This window comes from Ambystoma mexicanum, chromosome 2p (assembly GCF_040938575.1).
Source record: "Ambystoma mexicanum isolate Mex_15411 chromosome 2p, UKY_AmexF1_1, whole genome shotgun sequence".
Lineage (NCBI taxonomy): Eukaryota > Metazoa > Chordata > Amphibia > Caudata > Ambystomatidae > Ambystoma > Ambystoma mexicanum.
The window spans coordinates 721,347,154-721,365,801 of NC_090923.1; the positions used below are offsets into that span (position 1 = coordinate 721,347,154).

The 18,648-nt window shown below is 48.2% G+C and overlaps 1 protein-coding gene across 8 annotated transcripts in view; it reads right to left on the minus strand.

Moving 5' to 3' along the window:
- RYR1 (ryanodine receptor 1) overlaps positions 1-18,648 on the minus strand; it is a 946,449-nt gene that overhangs the window by 27,371 nt on the left and 900,430 nt on the right. For all 8 annotated transcript variants that reach the window (XM_069644325.1, XM_069644324.1, XM_069644319.1 and 5 more), the window contains 3 exons: positions 15,339-15,485; positions 13,983-14,117; positions 13,055-13,211 (listed from right to left, as the gene is read on the minus strand). In XM_069644325.1, coding sequence (XP_069500426.1) covers positions 13,055-13,211; positions 13,983-14,117; positions 15,339-15,485 — 439 coding nt within the window. The remainder of the gene's footprint in view (positions 1-13,054; positions 13,212-13,982; positions 14,118-15,338; positions 15,486-18,648) is intronic.

The following is an 18,648-nucleotide window of genomic DNA, read 5'->3' on the forward strand; positions in this document are numbered from 1 at the left end:
TTGTTTTGCAGGTGGGAATAGTCTTGCCCATTTATCTCCGTCCTGGCAGTGACCTTAATCTGTTTCCATAAGGTGGGGATATATCTCATGCACTGCACGATCGTGCTTGCAATCGCTCACGGTATGGTGTCGGTTCTGGTGTTTTTTCTTTAGGGTCCTTTAAGTCTGACCCTTTTACCCCTTTCTCTACCCTTGAGTCTTTCGAAAAACTTCATGCGCCCTCTCTTTGCGCTCTCTCGTTTTCCTCCCTTTTTTCGTCTGACATCATTATGCCCCAGCTTGTATGGCTCTCATCCATGTCATCAAGGTCTAGGGCCTCATTACAAGTTTGGCGGTATGGAAATAAGGGTGCTGGTAGCTGCATACCTGCACCCTTTCCGGACCGCGAAACAAAGGGATTGCCCGTAGGAGCACGGAACTCCCGGCAGGCATGACCTGCCGGGAGTTCAGGCTCCTACCGGCAGTGTTTTCACAGAAGCACCGGCACTGTTCCAGTGCTTCAGTGACCCCATTCCCTTGGAGTTGGACTCCACGGGAATGGGGATTTACCGTTTCCACCGCCTCCCATAATATCCCTGTAGCACCAGGAAGTCAGGCGGCGGAAACAGTGTTACGGGGTTACCGGTAACCCGCCGCCTACCAGTGGGTTTTGCCAGCAACCCCGTAATGTGCGTATGTTAATATGTCATCTGACCTTCCTCCTGTTTCCCTTGATAGGGATCCTTCAACATTCTCTTTAGCGTTATACTCATCTTTATCCCTTATTTGCCTATTTAAATCCCCAATTCTTTTCCCTATGTTTTCTGCTTCATGCTCGTCAGCCCATGTTAGCATTCTCGGTATCCCTTGCAGGTCCCTGCGGGGCTGTTGTGACCCTCTTTCTTCTTCTGATAGTTCTCGTGCTTCGATCGGCACCATGCCTTAAGTGAATAATCAATATATTATTTTTTTTATTGTCATGGTTGAATGTTACAACCTTTCAATATTTAGCAACATGAACGTTTTACAAAATAAACAAGACACAAGATCAAAGATAACAATATGAAAGTGCAAAACAGTTTGAAAGACAAGCAAGTGTGATTTAACAGTTGTTACAAAAATTCCAAGATTAGAACGGATACAAAAAGAAAAAAAATTTAAAACATACATATTCAATCTAAGTACATATAACTTAAACGCAGAATAAAAGTAGTAATAAAATGCACCATCTTTAGAGTAAGTCATAAGTCACATTAACAATTATTCATGCTTAAAAGAGGACTGCTTTTATTCGCTATTCAAGACCAATAGAGGCGATGAATTTCGTAATTGCGATTTGTACCATTGTTGACTTTGTATGCAATAATCTTAACCATAAGTCATCTGGAGTCAAATTTCTGTATTATTTGAAATATGGATTAAAGTGAATTATTAGCTGGTTCGACAGATTCGGACATTCCGTTAGTACATGCCGTAACGTTTCTGATTGTCCTTGATTATTACAAAATCTACATACATTTTCACTTTTAGAAATTTGACATCGTCTCGCTTGAGGTTTTTTGGTATTACAAAGATTAAGGCGATATCACAAAAAGACAGTTCTGTGGTTAGGATAATCTATTTCATCATCCCTTTATCCCCTCCTCCAGTTCATCTCTTGCCTTCTGATCTCTCATCTCTTCTTCCTCTACATTCTTTGTAACCTACATACTTTCAATCTTTGTGTTTCTATCTGCTCTCGTTTCTTCTCTTCTAGTCTCTCCTTTTCTTTACTTGCCTTGTACCTTCTTCATTCTTCCTTTTGCTTCTTCTTTTTCCTTCTCTTTCTTGTATGCTTTCTCTTGCTCTCTCTTTCTTTTCCCGCTCTTCTTTCTTCCCTTTCTCTAACCCATCAATTCCTTTGTCATCTAGTTTGAGTAATATCTGTATTCCCATCCATTCATATGCACTATCTTCACTCCCTTAGCCTTGTCCTTCACTTCTCTGTCTTTTTACTTCTTCTATCTCCATTTGTCTGTCCTTTCTCTCATCACGATGTTTACTTTCATCGTGTGTTGACAAATAAGTTTCTTAGAACCGCCTGTCCGAAGGCCGCGTCTGATTTAGAGCCTGCGTTCAAACAGTAATGCTTACAGAAAGCCGACGGGGTAGCCCAGGTAGCCGCCCTGTTTATGACTTCCCACGGAACCTGCCGCTGGAAGGCGATGGCCGTGGCCTTGGCTCTGACCGCGTGAGTGGGCATGCTGAGTGGCAGTGGCTTGTGCTGCCCTTCATAGGCCTCTTTGCTGGCTGCAACCGTCCACCGTGCAATAGAAGCCTTGGATGCATGATAACCGGTCTGGAGCCCCCAAAGGTGACAAAAAGTGCGTCCGACTTGCGGAAGCCCTTGGTCCTGTCCAGATAGAATTTCAGCGCGTGTCTGACATACAGACAGTGCAAGACTCTCTGAGCCTCGTCCTTGGGGTCAGCGAAGAACATAGGTAAGAATATTTAGATGAAAGGCAAAGGGTACCTTAGGTAGGAACGCCGGGTGAGTCCTTAGGACCACCTTATCCCTGTGGAAAGTGATGTAGGGTTCTGAGCCTGGATCTCGCTGATTCTGCGAGTGGAGGTAAGTCCAACCAGCAAAGCAGTCTTAATGGTGACCAGCCTGATGTCTGTGGATGCCATTGGCTCGAATCGTTTGTGTGCCAAGGCGTCCAACACTACATTGAGGTCCCACACGTGGTGTGGCCTCTTAATGGGCGGATAAAGCCTGGACAGTCCCGCCAGATGTTGATAATCAGGTTGGAGGAGGAGAAGACCGCCTCCTCTGAATTTCTGTAGGCCTCTTTGACTTCCAGGTAATATGCTGTCATGCCTTCCCATTGAATCCGAAATGCATCTCCCAGGGAGCCGGGGCCCAGCCTCTGCCAGGACGCGAACTGATGGCACTTCCTGTTCTTACAGGAGGCAAATAGATCCACCTGAGGATGGCCCCATGTGTTGAAGACCACCAACAGCACCTGGACATTCAATTGCCATTCGCAATTGTCCGCTCCCAGCCTGCTGAGCCTGTCCGCTTCCAGGTTGGGCTCCCCCGGGAGGTGGATGGCTGTGAGGTAGATGTTGTTTTCCAGGGCCATTCCCACATGATGACCGCTAAGTTGCGCAGCAGAGGGGACCTGGTACCCTCCTTCTTGTTGACATAGTACATGCTGGTGGAGTTGTCGGTCTGGATAAGGAGGGTCCTGCCCTTAATGAACCGAAGGAAGGCTCTGAGGGCTAGCCAAATGGCCCTGAGCTCCAGCCAGTTGATATGTGACTCCTGCCGGATCCAGATTCCGTGGACGCTGTGGCTGTCCAGGGTGGCTCCCCAGCCCTCTAGGGAGGAGTCCGTAGTGATGATGACCTGCAGGGACAGCTGCCGGAAGGGCTTGCCCGTCCGTAGTTTGCAGTCCCTTGACCACCACGTGAGGTCCGAGTGGAGATAAGGCAGTATGCTGACCAGATCCGCTTGGGAGCCCTTCTCCTGATTCCATGAGGCTGCGAAGTGCAGCTGTAATCTCCTCATTTGGAGCTTTGTGTGCGGCACGGCCAGGGGGACCGCTGCCATGATATCCAGTAGGTGTTGGTACCACCAAGCCGAGGTCACTGCTCTGGTAAGGAAGACCTCTTAATGGGCGTAATCTTGTCCTCTGAGGGAAATTCCTTCTCGAAGCTCGTATTCCAGATGAGCCCCAGGAAGGTGAGGCTCTGCATGAGTTGCAGCTGAGACTTTTTGAGGGTCATAGTAAACCCCAGGCCGTGGAGTGTGTTCATAAGCGCAGAGGAAGTGTGGGTAACGCCCTACGGGGATGTCGCCCTGACAAGCCAGTCGTCCAGGTACAGGTAGACGCGGTGGCCCTGGGCCCTGTGGAGGGCTGCCACTGCATTTATGACTCTGGTAAATACCCTGGGGTCTGAGTTGAGGCCAAAGGGTAGCACCTTGTACTGGAAATGACAGCCCATGATCCTGAAGCCTAGGAAGGAGCGATGAGGCTGCCAAATCAGGAAGTGTAGGTAGGCGTCCTTCAGCTTCAGGGAACACACCCAGTCTCCCTTGTCTAGTGTCTCCGCAATGAGTGCTGGCGTAACCATCTTGAATCTCTGAAGAGGGAGGGAGAGGTTGAGGGTGGATAGGTCCAACACAACTCTCAGGCCCAGTTCTTCTTTTGTATGGCGAAAATCCTAGAATAGAAGCCTAATCCTCTCTGGGAGGCAGGTACTTCTTCCGCTGCTTGGCTCTCGACGAGCGACCAGATTTCTGCCAACAGAGTTGCCGTCCCAATTTGTGGGACTGGAGGGGAGGAGGGAGGAGAACAAGATATTGGTAGGCGGTACCCCCTGGATACAACAGAGAGGATCCAGGAGTCCGCAAAGTTCAGGCGCCAGAAATGTATGTGACAGGCAAGCCTGCCACCCACTGGAGACATGTGAACCTGAAAGGACGCGTCATGCCTTTTTTGCCGTCTGAGGTTGCTGCAGAGGAGGGGGACTGGAAGAAGCCCTTGCTCCCCCCACTTTTTGTTGCTTGCGCCATTGCTGACTCGGCGAGCAGTCAGGTTGTCTCGACCTTGGTTCTTGGAATCCCCAGAACCCACCAACTCCTTGTTGGAGCGTTGATGCGACTGGGTGTACGCCTTGGGAGTGGCCTTCGTCAGGATAAAGACTTTGCAGTTTGCGAGCTGTTCTTTTTTATCCAATTCCTCGTCTGTGGTAGAGTGGAAGAGGTCACTACCCTCGAATAGGAGGTTCAATATGCGATTCTGGAAGTCAGAGTTAAACTTTGTAGCCCGAAGCCAGGCCATCCTTCTCATGTCCGTGGCGATGCAATGGCCCGGCAAGAGGTATCGATGTGGCCCATGGTGGACTCCATGATGTCCTGCGCTACCAGCCTGGATTCTCCTAAACCCGCCTTAAAGCATGCCTGGCTCTGCACCGGAAGTTCCAGAAGGAAGTCCGCTATTTCCCACCTCAAACTCTGGTTTGCGGCTGCCAGCATTGCATCCATGCTGGCTTGACGCAGGGGCAGGGAGGCGTTGGAGTAACCATAATCTTCTCCTCCATGCCTAGCAGCGCCGAGGACAAGGTGGCCGAGCACGAGTGAGGCTTAGAGTAGAGTGACGCCGCAGCGAACACCGAAGAATGCGGTTGGGGTGTGTTGATAACAAGAGTGTATCCCCTTCCATCTGTCTGTACTTGGCATCGAAGCGCCGATTGACAGGTTGGGCCGAGTGTGGCTTGAGCCACCCCTTCTTGGCCAGAGCATCGACGTCCTTCTGCATCGGGATACTTCTCTTGATAGGGGGTCTTAGGGTTAGGACTTCTGCCAAGATCCCCTCCTCGGGCAGCTCTACCTCGGGTTGTGGAAGGCCCAGATATTCTGCCAAACCTGCAAGCCTGTAGTGGAAGGCCTTTGCGGATGACGGCATGTCAGGGCCCTCCTCCTCGTCTGTATCCACCTGAGTGTCTGGCTGGTCCGGAGCAGTGCTGAGCGCGGTGGGCTCCGGCATTGAGACCGGAACCGGAGGCTGCTGCGGGACCGTCTGAGCTGTGGGAGGCAGGGGAGCCGGAATCGAAGGAGCCGGCAGGGGCAGCAGGGGCTGTGCTTGGGCCTTTGGTGCCGGAGCCATGGGAGGAATGACTATGGGTGCCGGTGGAGTGACCGGGGGGAGCAAGTCCATGACTTCATCCCGTAAGATGGCCCCCATCTGGGGGGTACACATCAGCGCCAGAAACCTTTCAAAGAACCTGTCTTTGGAGGAGGAAGCAGTGGCAGGGGATGTTGACGGAGTGGCTGGGGTCTGCTGGGGCCGGAGCGCACTCTGTCTGGATAGCAGGGGAAACCTGACCTGTGCTGCTGATGGATAAACTGTAGGCCATGTACCTGGTTGACACCAGTCCCACCTTGAAACCTGTTCACCTGCCTGCTCTGTTCCTATGAGCGGTGGCCATTTTGTTGAGCTACGTGCCAAAGTCGTGGAGCATGGCTCCCTGGGCCCGGCCTCCTCCAAGACTCTTGGTGGTGGAGCATGATGCCTACCCTGCACCTCAGGTCTAGGCCTGTAAGGCGTATTGTCCTCGGCATTGTCGCTGGTAGTGCTTCGTGCGGGCGCCCCCTCGGACATTGAGCCGGTACTAGGGTGTTGCCCTTCGAGTGTACACCCGGTAAAAGAAACTTGTGGTCCCTCAGCACTGATTCCGGAAGGATCTGACGACCCCTCAGCCATGAGGCCGGTAGCTGGGCTAGCCTTGTTGCGTGTGCTGGTACTAGAACCCAAGAGGTTCCTCCCACTTGGGCGTTTCCTCGGGAAGGCGTCGCCCTTACGGGGTGCGATGGAAAATAGCAGCCCTCTTTTGGGCCTCGATTTCTGCTTGACGAAGTTTTTCAAGTCCTCTGGAGGCGATCTTTCAAAGAGCTTCCTCCACCCAGCTAGCCTGTTCTTCAGTGCACGTGGAGTCAGTGCATCACACGCGGTACAACCATGCCAGCTGTGGTCAGGGCCAAGGCAGCGAAGGCAAAGAGCATGGGGGTCAGACGTAGGGAATAGCCCCTCGCAGGCTGGACACCTGCTGAAGCCCAGTGAAGTCGACATGCTCCGGGGTGGAGCGTGACTAAGGAGGACCGACTATCTGAATGACAAAGAGAAGACAAAAAGATAGAAGAAGAATTTGGGGAAGATGGCGTGGTATTACATGGCCGAAGCCAAATCCAGGAGCGCTGGTGAAATAGGCCGGGACTGACTGACACCAGTGGGCAGAGTCAGGGAACTGCATGCTCCCAGGGCCGCACCCCTGCGTGTCTCTAGATTTAAAGTGGAAAAAGATTTTTTCTGGTGAAAAAGGTTCCGTCTCCCGTCCCTTGGAAGGGTCGCCCCTATGCAGAATGGAGGAAAGGGGACAGGATATAAGAGTACCCCATTGGTATGGAGGAAGACTGAAGCTCCCTCCAGGCAGACCTGGCTACTGTAGAGAAAAACAAGGTCTTTCCAGTAAAGGGAACCAAGCTACAAGCTCTGGAGTCCGCAGCAACATGCATATTATCCACCACCAACCTTGCTGAGGAGATGAAAGGCGTCAATAATTGAGCTCCACACATACTCATGCTAATGCACTGCTGCCCTTGAAAATGAGGCAACAGGAAAATAAAAGTAAGTGTGATCACCCTGGCGAAAGCAGAACAAACAAACAATGCCTTCCCATACATGCTGGAGTTGCAGGAATTACAATGGGGTTCATTACGATGTGGGCGGTAAGGATTAACGGGCACCGGTAAGGAGACCGGTGCCGGTAACCCCTTACCGCCCTATTCCGAGGTCCCTTAGCGGGAGCCGCTAAGGGACCAGGGAGCTAATAACAGGCCCGCTAATAGCGTTATTAGCTCGATCCCCATTCCCATTGAGCCCTATGGAGGCTCGAATGGGAATGGGGAATGGTTCTCGGAATGGGGACTTACCAGGTCCTCCAAGGTTGGAATGACCCGGTAAGTCCCTATTTCGAGAACCCAGACCCGGAATGCAGTAAGGTGGTAGCCATGGTGCTAATAGCACCATGGATACCTCCTACCTCGTAATGAGGCCCAATGTTGCAATTCTTGGGCGACAAAACCAATTTCAAAACTAGCAAGTTTCCACTGCTTACGAGAGGAGTTTCTAGGCCTCTAAAACACATGCTGGGGAAACAGAAACAAATAGAATGAAGCAGGGATTGTCTGCAGTGGAATGAGGGAAATACATATGTCAGAGATCAGTTTAAAATTCAAAATGGTGGCTCGCCTAAATATATCCCCAGGCCAGTCGCATACCGCAAGACCCAGAACCAAGTAATAGGCTAAGTCAGCCTACTTTAGACAGGTGAAACCTATTTCTCTAAGTACCACAAAGGTGAAGGGACAAGCAGCCTTTAAAAGGGAGCCAGCCCAGCCATACAAGATCCTTTGCTGGGAGAGCTGCCAGGTGGTGAACTGCACAACAGTGTGAGGAGGGTGAGACAGCAGGGACCTTGCTTTGTGGTGAGCAGCAAGGAGAAATGTGGTGTAGAGAGGTGGGGGTCATCTTGTTGGCAATAGAGGTTTTAGAGGTTAAAGAGGGTAGTAGAAGTGGCGTGAAGCAGGAGGGGGAGCCTGCCTTTTTGGAGACAGCACGAGGGAGGTGTCAACTTGGAGAGGGAAGTGAGGGTACCATCTGGAAAGAGGAAGAGTGAGCTGCTGTACAGGAGATAGATGATACTTGGAAGGCAATAGTGGGCCACAGTGTTTAATGAGAGGAAGAAGGGATATACTGCTAGAGAGAGGAAGGATGGAGCTACCATCTGGTAGAAGGACAAGAGAGATCTTAACTGCGGGAGAACCGAGAGGCAAGGGGCAAAGTTTTCTTAATAGGGAGATAGGAGAAGGAGAATAGGATGGAGGCTGGTCCTGGTGTTTAACAGGAAAGTCAAGATTTAGGAGAAAAGTATTGTTGTGGAGAGGAGCAGACTTGGAGGCGAGAGACAGTTCTGTTGAAAAGGAGAGAATGCATGAGAAGCGTGTCTGTGTTGTGGATACAAGGAGGAAAGGGAATAGCAACGGTGGAGAGATGAAGTGACTCCATGGCTGCAGAGGAGGATTGAGCTTCAAATTCCTTAGAAAGGGGATAGAAATAGAGGCCACCTGGTCCTGGCCACATATTCTTTCCTGACAGGCAGACGATCTACTGTTCTTATGGTATAGTTGAGAGGCAAACTATGAATCTGAAGTTAAATTGTGCATTGCTGTGACAATGGAGAGTGCAATGTATGAATTGGCCTTGTGGAAAAAGGCGGCTAAAGAAATTGCAACATTTCAGTCGTTGGTGGTTGAAGTAGCTTCACAGAAAATGGAGGGGGTGGGAAGTAAATATGCTGAACGCTTTATATATTGTTTGGCAGTATTCTGGTGGAGTGCAGACCATTCCATTTCTTCTGAGTTCTGAGGGGACAAATAGCTTCTGATTGCTACAGGACACAAGAGACAATTCCTCAATCATCATCTGGAGGGATATCAAACGGACATTGGCCAAACTTTCTACCACCATTACAGACAAAGGCCCTCATTACGAGTTTGGCGGTAGCCATGGAGCTATTAGCTCCATGGCTGCCCCCAAACCGGGCTCGTTTACCGGATTCCTGCATTGAGGAATAACCGGGTTATTCCAACATTGGAGGACCCAGTCATTCCTCCTTGCAGGAACCATTCCCCATTCCCATTTGAGCCCCCATAGGGCTCAATGGGGATGGAGGTAACAATGGGCACATTATGAGTGCCCTGTTACCTCTTTCTTCCCCTCGCGGGACCCGCGATGGGAAGCTTGGAATCAGCCCTGTCGGAATGAAGGGGGCCGGTCCCGTACCGGCCCCCTTCATTCCGACACTGCACGGGTTGTAATGAGGCCCAATGATTGATTAGTATAACAAATGCCTAGCTTGGTTGTTTGGGGATGTTGTGCACCATAGAACCACAGGTGTTTTTATCCCAGTGCCCTGCAAGGGTACCAAGCAGGTTCAAATGTTGCTTCAGTGACCGTCATTTTTTCACATGGACCAAAAAGCAGGTTGTAGTTTTTTGTAGAGTTTTGGTATATAGATGCAGAAAATGTATAGGGCACATATTATCCACAGGAACGTCACACATAGCACCATGAAGGGCATATCATTTTTTGTGATAGCTTGATATTTCTTTGTGGCTCTGTTAATGTTTAAAGTGGCATCACGACTGCCATGTTACCCCCTACCTCGTCATGCAATATGTAGTTGTCTGCCAGGTCATACATTTAGCTGGAGAGTGCAGGGATGGTCTATTTTGAAAATGCCACTGGTGTTCAGTCTCTGTACTAAACTTTCTGAAATATAGGACTCATGTTAGGTCTGATCTTCCCTTTTGTGTCTTGCTTTATTAATAACGAAGACAGAGAAATGACTTTCTGTTAAGATTCTTTCTATGGATTCTTCTCCCGCAGATTCCTCATCAGATAGATATCAAGTTCGCAATTTCGGCGTCAGCTGCCCAGAAACTTTTTCGATCGTTGATCCCTCTTGACTCGGCTGCGCCATTCATTGGCTCTGGACGTGACGTCAGCCGTCATATATACTACGTCACTACACCCCGTACGTCAGTTCCTCCATTCCCCCTCCCGAGCTCAGCCTCAGTCCTTATCACATAAAAGAGAGCCCTCTTAGGGTCCAACCTGTGCAGCCTCTCTTCATTTTTGGAAGGATGTGCAAGAAGGTAAAACAGTGGCAAATCAATGCTCTGCGACATGTGGAATTCAGAGAGCACTTTAGGCAGTAATCCAAAATGCGCCTTGAGTGAGACTGTCTCCTTAAAAAACCTGAGGAAAAGAGGCTTACGGGATAAAGCCTGCAGCTTACACGTCTTCCTGATGTGATTGCCACCAGGAAGGCAGTTTTCAAGGTAGGTAGCCTGACAGAACATTAATGCATGGGCTCAAACGAACACACCATCAAAAATGTGGGAACCAAGTTTAGGTCCCAGTCCGGAACCAGAAATGTGGTAGGCGGAAACCGATTTACAAGGCCCTTCAGCAATTGGGTCATAACCGGGATCATGAAGAAGGCTCCTTGATCCAGAGACCTCTTAAAAACAGACAAAGCTGCCAAATAGCCTTTGACTGTACCAACTTGAAGGCCTGAGGGGGCTAGCGAAAGAAGAAACTCCATCACCGTAGTGGTTTGAAAAGCGATAGGCTCTATCCTGCGTTCCCTGCACCATGCCTCAATTCTTCACCATCTGCACGCGTACAGAAATCTAGTAGATGGTCTGCACCCAGCCAGTAGAACCTCAAGTACCTCTTCCCAGTCATCATATCTCATCCTCTCAAGAGCCCCGCAGGTAGGTTGAGGTATTCTAGGTTTGGGTGGGGTACCCGTCCTTCCAAAAGGGATAGGTGGTCAGGCTGTTGAGGCAACCAGAGAGGTGGACAGATGGTCAGTTCTAGGAGTTCTGAGTACCATGTCCTCCTCGCCCAAACTGGGGCAATCAAGATCATGGTGGCTTAAAATCTCAACCTCCTGAGAACCCCCGGGATGACAGGTATCGGAAGGAAGGCATAGTGGAGGTTCAAGAACCAGGCCATGCGGGTCAGTGATCGACATCTTGGCATTTCAGTCTTGACACTGCTTGAACCCAGACACCTTAGAAGATGACATGCAGATGAAAAGCGGTTGAAAATAACTATTTCTGTAAAAAATGTTTTATCGAATTTGCAATTTCTCTCACGAGACTCGTTCCGAAAAGCAGCTTGCTGAGCACAAAGAAAAAAGAAACTGAGGTACGGGGTGGGGGGGTAGTGACCTAGTATATATTGCACCTGATGTCACATCCGGAGCTAACGAGTGATATGGTTGAGTCAAGAGAGATCGACAGTCGAGTCTAGTCGTTCTACGCCCCTGTTGAAAACATTTCACAGCAGCTGAGGGTAAAATGGATATGTTTCTGATGAGGAATCTGCTGGAGAATGCAATCCTTTGAAAAATACATTGTTGGGACTCTTCAAGAACTCTCCAATGCATCAGGGTTACATTAGGTAAATAGGGAAGATAGTGCTTATCTGTGATTAAGGCGAGCACAGATTGAGATATGTCTGGCAGGTTGATAACCAAGAGGAATTTCTCACCTCAGCATAACATTTCTCTGCTTTCAGTTTTAAAAGCAAAACTATCAGTGGCCCATTTTGTGGCTGTTTACCTCCAATCTGTTTACTTCCAATCTGTTCAAATCTATTTTGTAGATTGCCTTGTGTATTTTCTTTGTGGAATCACCAGAAAGGGTTGCTGCTGCTCCATCATTACCTTTCATTTCTTTATTTGCTTGAAGCCACTCCTTGAGGCTTTGTTGCCAAGGAGGATGAATGCTACGTGCATCATATCGGCCTGGTGGAAGTTTACTCTGGTTCAGCCAGGCAGGAAAGAGAAACTACTAGAGCCTACTGGGTAATAGTGCCAGATTGTGGCTAAACCAATCAGAATGTTCTCTAAATGAGGCTAATATACATTATATTCAGAGAATTGGTGTCTGAAACGTGCTCTGTAAAAAGAATTACAAAGATTTGCACCAAACACCAGTAAGTGCATGCACAATATTCACACCTACCCGTCACACTCGCCCTCACGTAGTCACCCAAATCCATGTTTAAACACTCAGGACAACATTTACGTACAGGTATTCTCTAACACCCATACATTCAAACCCTTATCATAAGCCTTGTGGTACCACAAACACTTATTTCAAGAAACTGCCCAGGTTTTTGGCAACAGGTGCAGATTTACAGAAATGATGCATGAATTATTGTTGAAGAAAATTGTAATCCATTGGATTGTTTACAGAAGCAGAACATACAGCTACAAAACTATTTTGTTATAGTGCACTAAGAGTGTTAATTCTGACTCTTTAGTGCATTAAATTGTAAAGAAGGTGATCCTCAGATGGGCCCAATTAATCAACACCTTTGATTGTCTCCATGTAGAATCGTCCTTCTTCGTTTACTTTCCTGCAATTTTTGCAATGTTTATCGGTTTCTTGGCTGGAATTAAAAATTGGACTAAAATATTTGAGAAGTTTCCCTCAAAATCAGGAGGTATTTACCAAATGCAGTAAATACCCCAAAGATAACATGTGGCAAGGCAAAAGAAGGTTGTATGGAAAAATATTGCCTGTATTTACTGCCACACTCATAAAGACGGCTTTAGGCACAGTTTCATACAAACATGCACATCCTAATACTAACGAATCCAGTTACACAAACACAGCTATATCTCTTTAACTGATGTGTGCATTTTTTCATTCCTAGACACATGCATGTGTGCAGTTACTCTTTGTTGCACGCTTGCACTGATGCATTACCATTTTCCTATCATGTTTGTTACTGTCACTTAAGTACACAAATGTATAATTCATCCTCCACAAACACACTCTGGAAACTCGAGTCATTGGTTTGCACATTATCACTGTCATTCTCATGCACACAGACACACACATGCGCTCGCACATGGGGCCAGACCTACAATCACACCATCTTACCTTGAATGATAGCCAGCAGAATGACAATGACGAAGAAGAAGAAAGTAATGTCGAAAATGACACGATAAAGTTCATATTCATCTCCCGCTGGATCCTCGATCTCATCACCGATTCCTCCACCTGCACGGACCCCCACATACATGTGGAAGAGGTAGCACTGCCAGAAAGATTTTGACATATTTAGAGGAGCGAGAAGGTAGGACCAGTAACCTCTTAGACTATTTCTTGAAGAGCACAGCTTGGGGTAGTGTTGTGTCAATAAACACTGAGCATGATGACACATTTCGACAGTATGCTCCAACGAAGAAGCACTACGGTAGTTACCTGAAGGAGCTCCCCATCAAGGCTAGATACAGGTGGGCTGTGTGGGGGCTGCACTGAAGCATGTCAAATGAATGCAACCGCAGCCTCCTAAAGCTGAAGAAAACCTTTCAAAGAGGTGGACTAGAATAGTAAATGCAACTGGATCCATCAACAATAGCAGTGATCTAGCAATGTTATCCCTTCAATCAAGCTTCACTGACACATGCCCAAAATGCAAGCCCCTGCCTAAGGGCGTGTTGTGTTAGCAAGGCCACTGCTCTAAGATGTAGTGAGTGAAACAAGGCAGAGCCCCAATTGGATTTACACTGCAAGGTTTGGGAGGTCAATACACAGGGCAATGAGATTAAATGATTCATTTGAAGGATACATAATCAGGTAGGGACAACATATCATGGGGTCAATTATATAAATTATGTAAGGCATAAGCCGAGTAGAGACCATGTGCTATCACTATAGGACACACCAGATGGGTGGGATATGACGTGACCCCAGTAGGACATATTAGAAGGGTGGGCTATTCCGCTGCTACTCTCTACATAGGAAACAGCAGCAATCTGAAGTTGATCACTCTGCTTCGGACATACAGCATGGTGGTCACACTTACTGTCATCATGTCATCGCATTTCATGTCTGGCTCATCCTCATCTTCGCTCTTGTTGTAGAATTTACGGAAGAAATTAAAGGCCACCACAGTATACAAATACACCACCACTGCCAGCAAGCCCACCGTCATCATCAGCTACAGAGAGAAACAAGCAAAGGAAAATGAAGGTTGTGGGGTGGGGTGGAGAAGAAAGAGGACAGAAGAAAGAATTGGTCAAACAACACCTTGGCAGAATTCTAGCAATCATGCATCCAACATGGGCTGTTGGGATGAAGAGGTGACAATATCCTAGGGGAGACACCATCTCAAGGAGTTGCAATATCCAAAGGGGTGCCTCTTTTCAAGAGGCTATATTATTCAAGGGAAGGGGTTGTATTCTCGAAAAGGAGGGGGAGCTCTTCAACATACTGGGATATCCTAAAGAAGCAGGAATATCCAATGCAAACAGCTTCTCCGAAGGCTGTGATAGTCCAGACTGGGGATACAGAGAAATGTAGCTATGCAATATGCTGGACATCACACTTGCCAAACTGTTTAAATCGGAAAGTGATTCCTGTGCCTGTGCCAGGTCTGTTCAGTTCACATACCATCACAACTTGCCGTACCTACTTCTACAATGGCATCATCCAACAAACAAGGTGTTGGTGATTTCTTGTGCAGAGATAAGAGTGGCGAATCCCAATCACAAACCATTTTACTAGAGGCAGTCTTCTTATTTTGCAGGTTTTAACATATCCTGGGTCAGGCACTCTTTTAGAAATATACAAAGTGCATGTATGTCAGGTTCAACGCACGACACATGTATGAGCGGGATGAGGAATTGGCCTTGAATAGCTGCCACAAGTGTTCTAGAAGAAGAAGCTGGTGGCCTTTGTTCCCAGAGTCTGGGCTCCAAATGAAGCAGCTGGTTTGCATGTCCCTGGAGCTGACAGAAGAAGGAGCTATAGAGGTGTTGCTGGAGAGGCCATCCTGGGGCAGTTGAGGTTGCACTTGGTACATGAAGGCATCCCCATCCACAGGTGAATGCGCCTAACATAGGATACCTATTACAAGCTCCATAAGACCAACTGCCCATACAAACTCTGAAAATGAGTGCTGCAGATTTGTAAGAGTAGCTATAGTACTGCCCATGACATGACTAAGGTAAGGTGAGTACACAGTGACATCAAAAGACTGTGCTTACAGAAAGGGCTCAGGTGACTTACTGTAGATTTAGTAGTTGTTGGACCAGTATACCAGGTCCAGAACATTCAGGTAGCTGGACATGCCAGCCTTTGGTCTTTACAAGACCTACGCTCCACACAGGTTTAAACCCTTTTCAGGCAGTTGCCCCCTGTCCCGTCCAGGCATCCATACCTGCTTGCCATTGTGCGTGACAGAAGATAGGATGGTGCGTAGGGTCTTCACTCCCATGGCGATATCGAGCAGGTGGGCAGCGAAGAAGAAGTTGTTGTAATGCCCAAGAAGGGACATGACTGTGTACCACACCAGATACAAGAAGGACTGAAATACACAACGGTAAGAGTAAATTATATTGACAAAGAGAGCAAAGAACACCAGGAGAGCTGGCACAATCAATAGGCAAAACAAAGACAAAAAGATCTGCAAAATGTGCGTACTACTTGTTCACACTAGGGGTACCTCCTACCACTCTGATTCTGTCTCTATAATGTTATAGCCAAGGGATAAACACACGACTCAAAAACATACAGTAGTTCATCCCACTGTTGTTCTGTAAATACAAAACACCAATTAGGCTTTGATGGAACACACATGCTGGGGTTAGATTTAGTACCAAGAAGACTCCAGTAGTCCTTAGGACTGTATTCTTTGAGTACTTCCCTCTCACCCCCTCATTCGCTAGGCCACCTTCTTGGCAGGAAAAGCAGCTACTCGCAGTCTCCAGAATTGATATTGCCCTTAAGACTTCTTTCTCGGTTGCACCTGTTGTCAGCAGGGGTGTGTGTTGGTCCTCAAGAAAGCTCCTAACAAATACTAAGACCTGGTGTCATTAAGTCTTTCATTGGGGATCAAGTGTTGGGCAAATATGCAGTTGGTTAGCCCCCACAGTACTTTTTACTTTCTCTTTCTGGTGGTTAATACAAGCTTAACTCTCAAGGAGGCCTAAGTGTATGCCTCTTCAATATTCGTGTTCTTAAGAGCCCAGAATCAGCTGCGAGGCCTCCCTGTACAGAGGCAAAGACCTCACATTTCCCTTATTGTTGACGTAGTGCACAACACTGTATTGTCTGTCAAGATCAGAACATTCATCGCCTGGAGGGAAGTCAAAAATCTATTTGATATCTCGCAGCTCCAACAGATGAATGTGCCAAGAGTACTCGATCCTGCCACAAAAGTCTGCTCGCGTACAGATCCACGAAGTGGGCCCCTCTGCCTTTCATGGAAGCGTCCATCAAAATAATCCAGACATATGGCCAAGCTACTCAGAACAGCACCCCTGCCACCAGTTTCTCTCAGTGGGACCACCATCTCAGATCCTCAGTGACCATCCCTGAAACCTGAAGGAGTTCTGAAATCCTGGCAGAAAGCTAAGACCATTAACTGCAGAGCATCGACTGGAAGGTATGTTCAACTGAGCCTGCGGCACCAGGAAAATGCAGGATGGCAACAGGCCGAGGAGGCAGAGAAAGGCTGAAACTGGCAGGGGGCGTGAGTCTTAGAACAAGGTGACCATCTGCCAAATGCTGTTGACCCTCTCCTCTGAGAAAAAAAGAATCCCCACCAGAGTTTCTAGGACAGCGCACATGATTTGGAGTCTCTGAGTGGGTGTCGTTTTATACATCTGAGAAGTTAAGGGACAAGTCCTAGTTATGCTGTAGCTCACAGGTGTCCTCGAGGTGACATGACACCTACTCCAGTGACCAATCCTGAAGCAACCAATCATCCAAGTAAGGAAAAACGTGAATACTGTTTCTCCTGACACGAGCCACCACTACCGTCAACTTGGTGAAGAACTTGGGGTGGTGGTTAGTCTCAAAGGAAGCACACTTAACTAGAATGGGTGCTGCCTATCACAAACCTCAAAAATGCCTTCTGCTTTGGATGGATTGGCACATGAAAGGTACATGTTACTTACCTGTAACTCCTGTTCTCCAGCATGGGTCTTGCATGGATTCACATGCTCATGAATATTCTGTGTCGTCAGGCTGGGAATCGTCAGTAAAAATGAAGCAGTTTGGCTGTATACTTAAAACTGCTAGTCTCCTCTATAGCCTATGAGTGTCATTTGGGTTATACTGCCCCCAGCCAATGACACTCGTCCTCCTAAACTCCACCACTGGTGGCAATCTCCAGATTTGGTAGCACACGTAAAGTGGCAGTATGAACCAAGAACAGCTAGACAGGGGAAGGAGGGAGGCTTTGCATGTGAATCCATGCAGGACCCATGCTGGAGAACAAGAGGTGCAGGTAAGTACCTTGTACCTTCTCCAGCACGGGTCTTGCATGGATTCACATGCTCATGAATATTATTACACCACAGTACATATACACAACCAGTGGAGGAGGCAAGGCTCTCACAAGCAATACATTTACCCCTGGAACAGACTCACCTTAAACAAACAGGTTGCGTAGCACCAATTGGCCAACCCGGGACTCCTCCCTGAAATCACTATCAACGCAGTAGAATCTCATGAAGGTCTGGGTAGACCTCTATATAGCAACCCTGCAGATGTCGCGCAGAGGAACACCAGAGAGAAATGCTGTCACTGCTGCGATAACTCAGGTGGAGGGGGCTTTTGGCCGGCCTGGAAGTGGTCTGTTGACCAGACGATGATAGTGCATGATGCAGCCAGAGAGTCACCTGCATATGGAAGCCTTAGACAAGGCCTTCCGAGGTCCCACAAGTCCACAATTGACAAAAAGCTGAGACGTCTTCCGAAAGTCCTAGGTGGGTGCCATGTAGAATGTAAGGGCAAGAGTAACGTCCAGCGAATGCAATGCCCTTTCAGCAGGCATAGAAGGGTTCGGAAAGAAGACTGGCAGAACCAAAGGCTTGTTGAGATGAAAGTCAGATGGAATCTTTGGCATGAAGGTGGGATAAGTCTGCAGCACCACCTTAGTAGCGTGGAAGGACAAGTACGGCTGCTTGCAGGAGAGGGCCTGAATCTCACTGATCCATCTGGTCTATGTGATGCCCACCAGGAAAGTCTTTCACAATAGAAACCCTTAAGGGGCACAATGTATTGTTTCAAACAGAGGCCCCATGAGCTTAGACAGGACAACGTTCCGATCCAAAGCCGGGGCAGGAGCCCTCACTGGTAGAAACGTCCCTTGAGGAATCCTTGATGAGCCTGTACGACCACAGGGAGCGCTTGCCTGGAGCTTGTGTGTACTGGGATATGGCAGCCAGATGAAACCTGATGGAGGCTTGAGCCAGGACTGCTTTAGCCAGGGAGAGCAGGTATGGGAGGAGCTGCAGAGCCATTACTCGCAGCAGTGTGATCTTCTGCGCACGGCACCACAGTATGAAGCGATTCCACTTGTTCCTGTAGCAAGACAACAAAGAGCCAGCCCTGGTATTCCAATGGCAGGCAATAGTGGCCAAATTCTAGGGCTGCAGGAGCCAGGCAGTGAGGCTCAGTGACGCATTTCGTGGTTCAGGATTGTTCCTTCTTCTCTGCCGAGGAGGTGGGGAAGCAAGCAG